The sequence below is a fragment of the Bremia lactucae genome, linkage group LG1 (genome assembly GCF_004359215.1).
Source record: "Bremia lactucae strain SF5 linkage group LG1, whole genome shotgun sequence".
Taxonomy (NCBI): Eukaryota; Oomycota; class Peronosporomycetes; order Peronosporales; family Peronosporaceae; genus Bremia; species Bremia lactucae.
Genome location: NC_090610.1, coordinates 2,506,686 through 2,519,106, shown reverse-complemented (window position 1 = coordinate 2,519,106; position 12,421 = coordinate 2,506,686). Strand labels below are relative to the sequence as shown.

General features: G+C 46.1%; 1 protein-coding gene across 1 annotated transcript; it reads right to left on the bottom strand.

Moving 5' to 3' along the window:
* Window positions 1–5,938: 5,938 nt before the first annotated feature.
* CCR75_003767 (uncharacterized protein) lies at window positions 5,939–8,740 on the bottom strand (the record flags this gene model as incomplete). The annotated part of the gene is made up of 2 exons (XM_067961860.1): window positions 5,939–7,218; window positions 7,519–8,740. 2 exons carry the CDS (start codon window positions 8,738–8,740, stop codon window positions 5,939–5,941), a joined length of 2,502 nt encoding a protein of 833 aa, XP_067822509.1.
* Window positions 8,741–12,421: the final 3,681 nt, after the last annotated feature.

Below are 12,421 nucleotides of genomic sequence, written 5' to 3'. Positions count from 1 at the left end.
CAATACCTCCTGTACACATAACGAAAGAGCCATATACTCTGCTTCTGCCGTGCTTAGCGCCACGCTCTGCTGCATCTTCGACTTAAAAATCACAGGTGCGCCATTAATCATCACTAGAACTCCTGAAGTCGATCTGCGATTGCACTTGTTACTTGCCCAGTCCGCATCCGTGTACGCACTCAGCTGAAGATCGCCAGAAACTCCTTCGTAGCAAATACCTTTGCTCTTCGTTGTCTTCAGGTACCGCAAAACTCGAATCGCAGCATTCCAATGCTCTTCGTGCGGAAATTCCAAATGGCGACTTAGTTGACATACTGCATACGCAATATCTGGTCTTGTTCCTGTTGCCACATACAACAGCGACCCCACTAACGACCGATACGGTCGATTCTTCATTCTTGTGTCAATTTTGTCCATCTTGATCATCGCTTGACCTTCAACACTTGGATTTGACACTGTTTTCGCATCAACTTGATTGAACTTCTCGACCATTCTTGTTATACACGATCCTTGGCTGATGTTCAGTCTTCGTTTTTCACGCAGGTACTTGACTTCGATTCCGAGAACATATCGAACGCTACCAAGTATCTTCATCTGGAAACGACTTGATAGTTGCTCTGCCACATCATCCATAGCACCTGTAGAATCAGCTCCAATTAGAAGATCGTCCATATATAATGCAGCGAAAATCCACGAGCCCTTGGTCTCTTTGACGAAAATGCATGAGTCTGCCGCGCATGAGGTGAACCCCATATCTACAAAAACGCACGAAATTGTCTTGTACCATGTTGCTGCCGCTTGTTTTAGCCCATACAGGCTGCGATTCAACTTGAACACTTGGTCACGTCCTGCACTAACTCCTAGAGGAGGGTATACGTATACCTCTTCTTCTAAAATGCCATATAGGAATGCAGTGTCGACATCATATTGATGGATAAGCATTCCCTTTTGGCAACACACCGCCAAAAATACTCGAATTGAGTTGAGGTTCGCCACCGGTGAATATGTCTCCATGTAATCAATTCCATACGTCTGCCTGTAGCCAAGTGCTACGAGACGTGCCTTGTATCGTTCAATTTCACCATTTTCGTTCCGTTTAATCGCAAAAACCCACTTGGTTCCGATCACCTTCTGCCTTGGCCGCTGCGTTTGTATCGTCCAGGTGTTCTTATCTTGTAGTGCCTTAAGCTCAGCTTGTATGGCCTTGTTCCAATCATCGCGATGAGGTGACCTAAGAGCCTCTTCATATGTCACTGGGGTCTCGAACGCTGAACAAGCTTGTTCGTACCCAATACGCAGTCTCTTCGTGCCTCTTTCTTGACACTCATCTGCGCCGTGATTAAAGTCTCCACCTGTACCACTTACAGGTCCTAGCGCTTGAGATTGTCCATTTGGAACCGATTCAAATGGAACAATCGCTGTGTTTTCGGGACGTCGAAAGCTTGTCCGTCGACTTGGTCGTATCACCATCTGCCCTTGCCTTGACACTTCTTCAGCTGCTTCTTGATCTTCTTCAATCATTGTCACATCATCAATCTCAAACATGGGGTCCTCAACATTATTTCCCATGTGTCCATGCATCTCGTTGTTGCATCCAGATGGTAACACCATCGTTGTCGTACATCCATCTTGTACGTTACTCTCTTCTTGTGGATCTGGACCGTTATCCACGTCCATGTCCACGTCTTCCGTTTCTTGAAAATTCTCTTGATTTATAGAGACAACGTCTTCATCATGAGCAGCACGAATCTCTCGGTCACTTGATCTGCTGTACTGTTGTACGTACTGAAGTGGTGGTCTTTCATCGAAAGTAGCCGATCTCGTGTACGTCACTCTCTTGGCATCTTCATCCCATACTCGAAACCCCTTGACTTGGTCAGAGTACCCTAGGAAAATGCATCGAATTGCTTTCTTGGTCATCTTGGTCCTCTTCGACTTGTCAACATGTGCATATCCCCTTGATCCAAATACACACATCTCAGAGAGGTCAGGTTTCTTCCCGAAAATAAACTCGTATGGAGTTGTTGTCGGGTGACTGGCACACGGAACTCGGTTTGTCACATAGACAGATGTGCTCATTGCCTCAGCCCACCAAATCTTGTCCACTTGCATATGACTGATCATTCCCCTGGCTCGCTCTGTCAGTGTCCGGTTCATGCGTTCGGCCAGCCCATTCTGTTGTGGTGAATATGGTACCGTCGTTTAGTGAATGATACCAAATTTTCGACACATACCAGAGAAACGTCTGTTGATGTATTCCGTTCCGTTGTCCGTCCTGATACACTTGATCTTCTTGGACAGTTGGTTCTCCATAAGTGCCTTGTACTCAATGAAGCGATCTGCCACTTCCGACTTGTTTTCGATATAGTATGCGACTACATATCTTGAAAAATCATCGATGAATGTCACCACGAATCTTGATCCTCCTTGAGACTTCGTTTCCATAGGTCCCATCACATCACTGTGGACCAACTCCAACAGTTTCTTCGTTTTCACGTGTCCGTAGGGTGTTTTTGGAAACGTCTTGACGGTAGCTTTGCCCATGATACACCCTTCACAGATCTCGAAATCTTCTTCACTGCCTTGTTTCTTCTTAATCTTCAGTCCATCGACGCAACTTGCCAAGCCCTGAATCATTTTACTTGGAAGATGACCTAATCTTGCATGCCACATCTGTAGATCAGCCGCTCTTGATTCGCCACTTGATGTATGCTCTTGATTGGTTTCTTCGCATATGAGAGCTGACTCAACCGGGCTGCAATCTAAGACGTACATCTTGTTCTGTCGTGGTACTTCAGCAATTACTTCCGCGTTGCTTCTGATTTCACAACTCAGATCTGAGATGATCACTTAAAGACCTTTTCTTGACAGTGCCGATATAGACAATAGCCTTCGGTCTAATCCCGGCACCCATAGTGTCTCTTCGATCCGGATCACTTCTCCACTCTTGAGTTTCACGCGCACTGTTCCAACACCTTTTGCCTCCACTTCGCTTCCGTCTGCAATGGTTATCATGATCGGGTCCCTCAGTGAGTCTATACTCAAGAACTCATCTCTGTCGGGACACATGTGGCTGCTTGCCCCACTGTCCAATAACCATCCAGCTGACGTCTTAATTGAAGCCGTGAATGCTCTTTCTTCTCCAGATCGCTCGGTCTCCACTTGTACCGCCTTGCAATCTTGACGCTTGTGCCCATATTTGTTACATCGGTAACATCTCCCCGAGAACTTTTCGCCTCTTGAACTTGGTCTCCCTTCATGTCGGCGCGGTCCTTTCTTGTACCTTGAAAAATGCGTACTCTTTAGTGCGACTTCTTGGTGCTCTGACCTGGCCATTCCATCGTACTCTCGTCTCAGCATTTCCTTGGCATGAAATAGTGTCATGCCGGGCATGTTCTCAATTATCTTGACGATGGAGTCATAGTCTCTCGTTAGACTACCCAATAAAATGACCAAATGTTCCTCCGGTAGGATTTCTTGCCCGACAGCTTGCATAGCCATGCACAGCTCGTCAAATCTCAGGAAGTGGTCCATGATGCTTCCTCCCTTGGCCAACTTGAACTCATGTAGTTGCCTTCTAAGCTGCACACGGTTGTGCATGCTTTGTCGCAGGAAGAAATTCTTCAGTATGTCCCACGCTTCGGCCGTTGTCTTAGCCGTGCGAACCATGGACTGAAGATTTGTGCTGATCATTGTTGACACAATCGCGAAGGCCTTCATGTCAGTGACTTTCCAAGTCGACGCGGTTGCGTCTCCTTCTTCTGGGGCCTTCATAGCGTCCAGATGCTCTAGCAATCCCTTCTTTGCCAACTGCATCCTCGCTTTGAACTCCCACACGAAGTAGTTATCTTCGCGGAGTATGTCGCCCGCGTCAGGCGTAGTTGGGCTCATAACCTTTAGAGGTTTGAAAACAGCCAAGGGCAATGTAGGGAAGAAACACTTAGAAGAAGGTAAAATGAAAAGTGAATTATCATCTAGCTAGGTCCTTAGTTCGTCTTGTCGTACTACTCTAAGTCTAGTAACACAACGATGAGTCGATCCCATCGTTACATACAATCATGCAGTGTCGTCCGTGCCCTATGGACATTAGTATCGGTAACCAACATGCTTACCAATACTTCTCAATCCTGGGAGCCACTCAATACAAATCCTCTATACAAGGAGTTGATTGAATTCAGTGATGTATTTCTGAAACAGTTCCATGCGAGTTGCCTAAGGATAAAGGCACTCGACATGAGATCGAGCTCAAACCGGGCTCGAAGTACTGTGTCATAAAGCAGTTGCCACTGTCTCGCGAACAAGTACTTGCGATCAATAAATTCTTTATCGATCGAATAAAAGCGGGCCATGTAAGGGAGTCAACCTATCCACATAGTTCTCGACCTTCTGTGTTCGAAAGGCCACAGGAGGGTGGCGGATAGTGCACGCATTCGATAAACTGAATGCTGCAACGGTACCGGCTCAAACTCCGATACAGAGAAAAGACGTAATCATATATGGTATGTCTAAGGAAACCATCTTTAAGTCTATGGATCTGGTGGATGGATTTTATCACATCCTTATGCGTGAACGGGATATCCCGTACACAGCAGTGAGCACTCCCAGTGGGATGCTCTGGGAATGGCTAGTAATGCGACAGGGGCTTAGTAACACCCCTGCAACATTCAACAGATGCGTAACGAGTCTGTCGAGACCGGTGCGAGAATTCGCACCGAGTTATCCTGACAATGTATTCGTCCATCACCGGGCCATGAACGAACAAACGGACGTAAAAGCTCATAAAACTCACGTTCGTCAGGTTCTTACACTTATGCGACAGCATAAGCTGTACGCGAATCTCAAGAAGTGGGTATTAGCGGCAAGCGAATACCACGTCTTGGGTGCATCGTCGGAAAACACGCGTGAGCCCTGATCCCGAAAAGATCAAGGCAGTTTCCGACTGGTCCGTTCCTGTCGATGTCAAGGGACTTAAAACGTTCCTTGGGCTAGCGGCGTACTTGCACAAGTATGATTTTTCATCATTTTTACTGTAAAAATTTGCAGTGCTTATGGCACTGCGTTTAAGTTTCGGTTTGTCGTTAAAGATCGCATGCCTCCAAAATCAGCATCTTGGACAGCTCGTCGAAGGAATCTTTCGATGGATTCTGGGGTATGTTTATTAAGTGTAAACACACGACAACGACTAAGCAAGGCACTGTGAACTTCGAAGGATGGATTCTCAGTTGTGGCACCAATTAATGTAATCGTGCCATCTTTCACCGGCGGAAAGAAAATATCCTGCTGACTTTTATTGAAGCGACGAATCTCATCCGTAAAGACAATGGTTCTTCGATGAAATAGCTTGCATTCAGCTCTGGCTCGATCAATCGCGTTCTTCAGGTCCCAGACTTTAGACGTCGCACCCGACAAGCTTATAAATTTGCATTTTGTCCGCTTAGAAATTACATGAGCTAATGTCGTTTTACCACATCCTGGGGGTCTGTAAGATATAACAATGTAAAATAAGAGAAAACATTGAAACTATCATTGAATCATATTACCCCCACAAGATCATATTGGGCACTCGGTCGATTTCAACAAGCGAGGAAAACAACCTTCAGAGCCCTCCTGACCCACCACATCATTTATACACCTAGGTCGCATCCTCTCCGCTAGTGGAGTAGCCGAAACGTCATCGAATGAGTGCTTGCGTCTCTTGACAGCAGGGGGCGATGTGGACTTTATATTGGTAGATGGCAGCAATATTTTGTTTTGTTCCTGCTTTGACAGACAAGATTCTACGTGTAAGAGAAGATTATCTAAGCGCACATGACGCGAGCAGATTGGACACTCCGGGGAGACCATCAGCCCATTAATTATCTTCAAACGTGTTAAGCATTTGACCAATTACATGCAGTGGCGGGAAAAGGAATTGCTAATTTCCCGCCAAGAAATCAAGCTATTTTGTTAGTGTGTCGAACTCGTCCAGAAATTGTTGGTCTTGGGGTGACGTTAATTCTTCTATCTGCAACAAATTGGCAGTAAGAACATTATCTTCTGGTATTGCACGGTACTTGCGAAGGAATCGATGACGAGCCGCTTTGCGTACGTTGGGTCGCTCTCCAAGCTTTCGACACGCACATTCTTCCGTCTCTTTAGTTTCGTTACTTGCAGCGTCAACAAAAGCGAAAGCACTGTTTTCTTGGGGCGATTCTGATGCCGCAATAGTGTCATAGGAGGAGCCCTTTGAATTCATGACCCATGTTGACGTTGTCAAGAACGAAGGCGTCTGATCCGTCGGCTGATGCGAACGCTGTAAACTTTTAAACCACCCGGAAGTTTGCACAAGCTGCGATGGTAGTGGACCTCCCATTGTTGATCCTGGACGGCGCCTTGCAGTCGTACAGCCAGCGCCGCTTCTACGAGAGTGGCCTTCTAGGACGATAAATGGCTGGCAATGAGATACATTATCCTCGTCGAAAAAATAAACATCGTCACTGCTTTTAAAAGGCAGCGAGTGCTTTTGATGATGCAAAAGACCAGTGTTCATGAGCATGTTGCCAAGACGAATCCCTTCGCCTACTGATCCTACAGCTTCAATATCTTGCATCTTTTGCGTCGCTAGCTCGCCGGAAAAGCTCTTGACGCTTCTACCCGATCCAGCATTCCTAAGCAACGTTGATTCGTGGTGTAATCCATCCCACATTTCTAATGCGAATGCTGAGCATACCTCTTCCTGAATGCATTCAAGAGCCGCGACGACTTTTTGAGCGGTTGGGCGAACGGTTGCATCCCCATGCCACATGCTAGTGATAATTTCTGCAAGACCGACATGCAATTGACGGTCGAGCTCTGGGCGAGTGCCCGACATGACCAACTCAAGCACGCGCAAATGGTTGTCATTTGTACCAGGGTATTTTTCCGAGCCCGGTTTCAAGATGTCCCACATAGTGATTGCTAACGAGTAGACGTCGGCTGACTCTTCATAGGCAGCGACGCCTGCTCGTCCATTGATTATTTCTGGTGCCATATAGTCAACTGTCCCTTTGACTGTCATCTCCGGTGCACTTTTTCCTAAATTTGGCTTAAGTCTTAATTCTTCGTCGGCAGTGTCCGTTGGGATTCCTCCATTGCTGTGTAAATTGGTGTTTGCATTTGTCATCGAGTTTGGATACTCGTGGTAGTGCTCGGCATCTGGTGAAAGACTGCTCGAGACAGTAACAGGATGTAATACCGATGCTGCGGCACTCACGACGGCATTGATCTTTGGATCATTGAGACCGCTAATCTCCCAGGGAATATCGGCTTTTGGCAGACTGCGAGACTCGCCAAAGTCAGTAAGCTTAACGTTGCCTTCGGCATCTACCAGAAAGTTGCTTGGTTTGATATCACGGTGAACAAAAGCGGGAGAGAAGCTATGGAGATAAGCAACCGCTCGTGCGGCATCAATCATGTAGCCAATATTGATCAAAAATTGCTGGCGTCGAGCGTGTTGGTTTTGTCGCCTCCCCAAGGCTTGTGTCACCACATCAAGACTACCCACACATAGCTCTGACACCAAACAGATCGTCGGGGGCGAAACGCACATACCGTAAAATCTAACGATATTTGGGTGGTTGAGCACTCCGCAAAGTGCTGCTTCGTGTGAGAATGCCGCCACAGCGTCTTCTGTCACGCGTGTGGGCGTATAAACTTTTACCGCAACTGGAGTCTTTGAATTCAATAGTCCGTTGTACACTACAGCTGTCGATCCGATGCCAATACGCTGCTTTATGTCAAGAAAGGAAAAATCAATAATGTGCTTGCGATGCATTTCAATAAGAACGTGAAGGCCTTCAGATGAAACACGCTCATGAATATTTCCTTTGCGAAACACGGCTTGCAAGCCGACTGCTCGCTGTCCAAGTCCACGCCAATGCTCTGTGTCGGCCTTGAGCAACCGGTAGACGAAAATGGGGCAAAGTGCTCCCCAAGCCAATTGAATGTAAATGAGCGCAAAAGCTGGGCGTAGATACCCATAAATGAAAATGAAGCGGAAGGCAAGCTCAATTAGTTGGTACACGATTCCAAAAGCACAGTATTCACGCAGTGTTCGTCTGGTCGCACGCGCTGGTGGACGAACGATTACATAGATGTAGACTGAATAAAAGAGGAGGCGAACTGCCGCCATCATCCATTGATTTTTTAGAGTATAGATGCTTTGGCTATAAATTGTTATGAGCCAGGCAAAAGGCAACGCGTAGCATGATAAGATGAGCGTGCTCACAATCGATCGCATCAAAGCTGGCAACGAGACGCTTTTCTGTAGCATGAACACAACCACGAGCTCGACCACGAACTGACGTCCAGCGCTCATGGCTTCTACAAACATAACATCACCGCCTGGAACATAGAATTTTTTTGCTAATGCTATCGTGAAAAACAAGGCTTGTAGGCCTGTCGCGACGCACAAAGTCCACAACAATGGCTCAAATGCAGGTAACAACGTTTTTCGCGAGGCTTCGCTGTCACCTTTAAGCGCAACATGGCGGTTGTAACGCATGTACGCAACTAGCGCCGCAGATAGCACCGACATTGATCCATAACTCACTACCAGGAGAATCGTAAGTATCATAAGGTGTCGTTGTTGATACGCAACCAGTTCCGCATCTTTAGCGAATGGTAAAGCTGATGCAGAACTTTCGGACGTTGCTAGAGCTTCAAGTACGCGATAAAATGAGTGTCGAATGTTTGGCTTCGATGGGTCTAAAGTAGCAATCATTGCGATTGCTGTCATCTTCACTTGGAAAAATACAATGTGAAGTCACAGACATATACTTCAATTCCAAAGCATGGTCAGTTGTATAGAGCAAACATTTCGCCCATCGATTTTGCATCATGCGAGATGAATATCCCACTAACACAAGCCAGTTTAATTTCAGCGTGCTTGACAATTTCTACTACAAGCAGCAACCTTGTGCAGTTGGTCTGTGGTTTGTGCATCGCTTAGCTTCAAGTCTCAATCGCTTGACGAAAGCTACTCGGTTTCGATGTTCCAGTACGCAGCTGGATGGTAATGGATGCACCTCATCTTTAGCACAACGGGTATTTGAAGAGCTTCGAGATTTTACAGGCCAAATGAACAGCAGAATTTTTTTAGTGGGTAGAAGCCAAAATTGATATTTGTAACGGGCTAAAGTTGCTCTAATGTTACACAGTATGGTCAATTTACTTAATTAAAGTAGATCACCACTCGGTGTGGTTCACATTTGTAACCAACCCTTGTGAATGTGATGCATATAGGTGCATTCACATTAGGAGGGATAACGCCAAGCGTCATCCGTTACGCGAGGTATCTAGAAGGATACGCTCACAATACATATTAGTGTTATCTACACCCTGGATAGGTCAATTAAAAACTGTGTTCAATACTTAACCAGGCCAGGTCATCTTTTGCCCTTCCTACACAACATTTGAGATGATCATTGATTTAACTGCCCTGACGCCATCATGTCGTAGGTGTGCAAAATTCCTGGCAGCAGCAGTAACAACGACAAGTGGCATAGGTACGAGTTTCCACACTCCTCCCGGGCGGTCAATTCGATACGATCTGTTAACCATGACGAGCCCACGTAATTCAGACGAGGCGTGGCGCCGGGACCACTATATTTAGTATGTCCGCACGCATGATCTTGGACTCGCAGTATTAAATCTTGATCACCTTTTTGCTTGCGCCATACGTCAATATGCTTTGCCAGTCCGTACATGTCTTCGCCCTCGATTAGCGCAATGGCTGCCTGCTTTTATAGACATGCATTTTTTCTGCATGGGTATGCCGATCTCTTGTAGCAACTCAATTCTGCCCACATTTCCGCCGTCGTCTGCGATGCTGCGGCAGTTCTTAGCTTCCATCGTGGATAGATAACGCATTTTTGTTTCCTGCATAACCATCCAACAATCATATTACTCACATAAAACCCTTTCAGTAACAGACTTACAGTAGTTTTGTTCGCAGCATTTAATCTGCATCGATGTACATTTCGACCAATACACTTTTCATTCCGCTCGCGTGTGTGGCGCTCGTCATTTTGAAGTAAGCTTATTGGTCCCCATAAAATATTTGGCAATACGTTTGGCATTTCTTTTGTCCAGACGCCGATCGCTTTAGCGTGAAGCGTGAGATCAGCGCGTTGCTCAATGTACTGCGAATGCGATTTCTGGGCGTGTGCATCAAGCAATCCACAAGAGACTTCCCACGAAAGATTCAAAGACTTGGACAATGGGGACGTCTTGTTGGACCCTTGCTGCCTGTCGTTAGAAACGCACCTGCTTCTTCACCATCCAAACTTCATTAGCCCATCATCGATGTCAGGGAGAGTCGAATTTATGGAAAATATAATAAATTGTGTATATATAAATATTTTATTACAAACAGGCTATATTCCCGTCTCTTGTGAAAGTGTCCAGGCAGAATCGTAACTGTAATTAGATACAATCCCTAGAAACTTGCTCACCAAACCGAGGTCCTTCAGCTCTACCACTTTCATGTCAGCAAAGAATTCTCGACCTTGTTTGCATTACAAGCACGTCATTGCGTAGATCCCAACGAGATGAAAGTCTTGCCATCCTGTAATGGGGCACACATCGGTTGGAGAACCGTTGTTGTGGTACATTTACTTTATGGGTAAAATACCCTTTTATATAATTTTAAAATAGTGTTACTTAAATCCCATTTATCATGGGTAACAAAAGTGGTCGCCGCCATATAAATCTGGCGGCCAAAATCTAATTTTAATTAGCTAGGGTAAGGTTTTTAGATAAAAATAATTAAATAAAGTGCAGTTCCCTTTTGATCTTAAAGCGTCAAGTGCCTTTCTAAGGCTTGCGCATTGATCTGAAAGAGATGGAAGCCTTTCTAAGGTATATCCTCTTAGGCACTAGTTACCCTTTGGTTTCACGAACCCCTGAATCCCTTAACTAGGATTCCTTAAGCTTTAATAGCTTGTACGTCCATAAACGACGCTTTTTCCTCGTAAGATCCGCTGAAACAGCAAATGACCAGCATGTTTGCACCGCCTGATCAGGCTTTTTCGCATGCGAGCACGGCTCCTAGCGACTCGACAGGGTAAAAGAACCCTAGGAGACTATGTCCAGGAGTTGAGAACTTTCATTGCATCTATGCATCAAGACCCGGTGCAAGAAGCAGTTGCAGTAGCCATTTTTATAGGGGGATCTCAATGAGGGCGGACGGAATTGTTCCGATCTCATCTGGCTACATTCGAAGAGGCAGTTGCCATAGCGCTACGCGCCGAGTTTGACTTTAAGTGTGCTCGCGTTAGCACGCCTGTTTACCGAACAAGCTCTTTGAGCACATGGGTTCCGTCTAATAGACCGGAACCTATGGATTTAAGCCTCGTTGAGGAAGGAGAAGAGGCTCTTAAAGCTGTGGAACAGCATAAGACCATCCGTAGATGTTATATGTGCGGGAGCACGAAATATTTACGTCCTGCCTGCCCTCTTCGAAATTCGCGTAAAGCTCGAGAGATCTCCAACTCCGACCTATACCAGAGATCTGGTACGGTGCGGGAAAACGTCGATACCCAGTAGGTGCGGGCGCCCTACTGGGGAAGACCTAGGTTCTGTTGAACCTCAAGGAGGTGAGAATGAACAGAACCTAGCCCCAATTAGCTCGGTGCTCAATGGCACGGAACGAGAGTACAAGCCTGGTTTGCTAGTCGCTCAAGCGACTGTAAAGGCTTTGATAAGTAGTAGTCAATTTTAATTGACTCAAGAGCGTCTTGCAATTATGCTCGACGCCTTTCCCTTGAAGGAAGTCAACAATACGTTGAGGCGCTTAGGGCGCATGAAGGTGATACAATCACTGTTCGCTTAGCGACTGGAACTCGTGTCACTATTCCCAAAGTTCCATTGAACTTAGGTATTAAGTTTCTGGACTTTGACAGTATGGAACGCTGTCTCGTCCTTGATTTGGATTCGAGATATGATCTCATCCTTGGTTTGGCCTGGTTCGAAAACCATGAGCCATGGATTGATTAGAGGTCTAAGACCTTAGGCGCCACGCGCAATGTTCCTAGCAAAGTTTTGGAGAGTCATGAACCCACCTTTGCTAGGCAACAAAAGCGCTATTGACGCGGATCATTGAATGAGTCTGTCAGTGTTTTAGACATTGGCATGTCTGAGTTAATTAACTCTAATGTTAAAATCATTAATTCTGATCCCGACTTAGCAGAAATAAGTGGAACGGCACGTACTTCGTCGAGTGACACTCGTAGTAAATGCTGAAAGCATTGTTGGCCTAAGGCCGAATCATCAAGGGTGCAATATCCCTGAGATACGTGGAGTGGCACGTCCAAGTCCACCGAGTGTGGTCGGCCGAGGTGGCACCATACTCACTATTGGCAGTTCGCCAGGGCATTTTGGGCCAAACCCTTCTAATGCACGT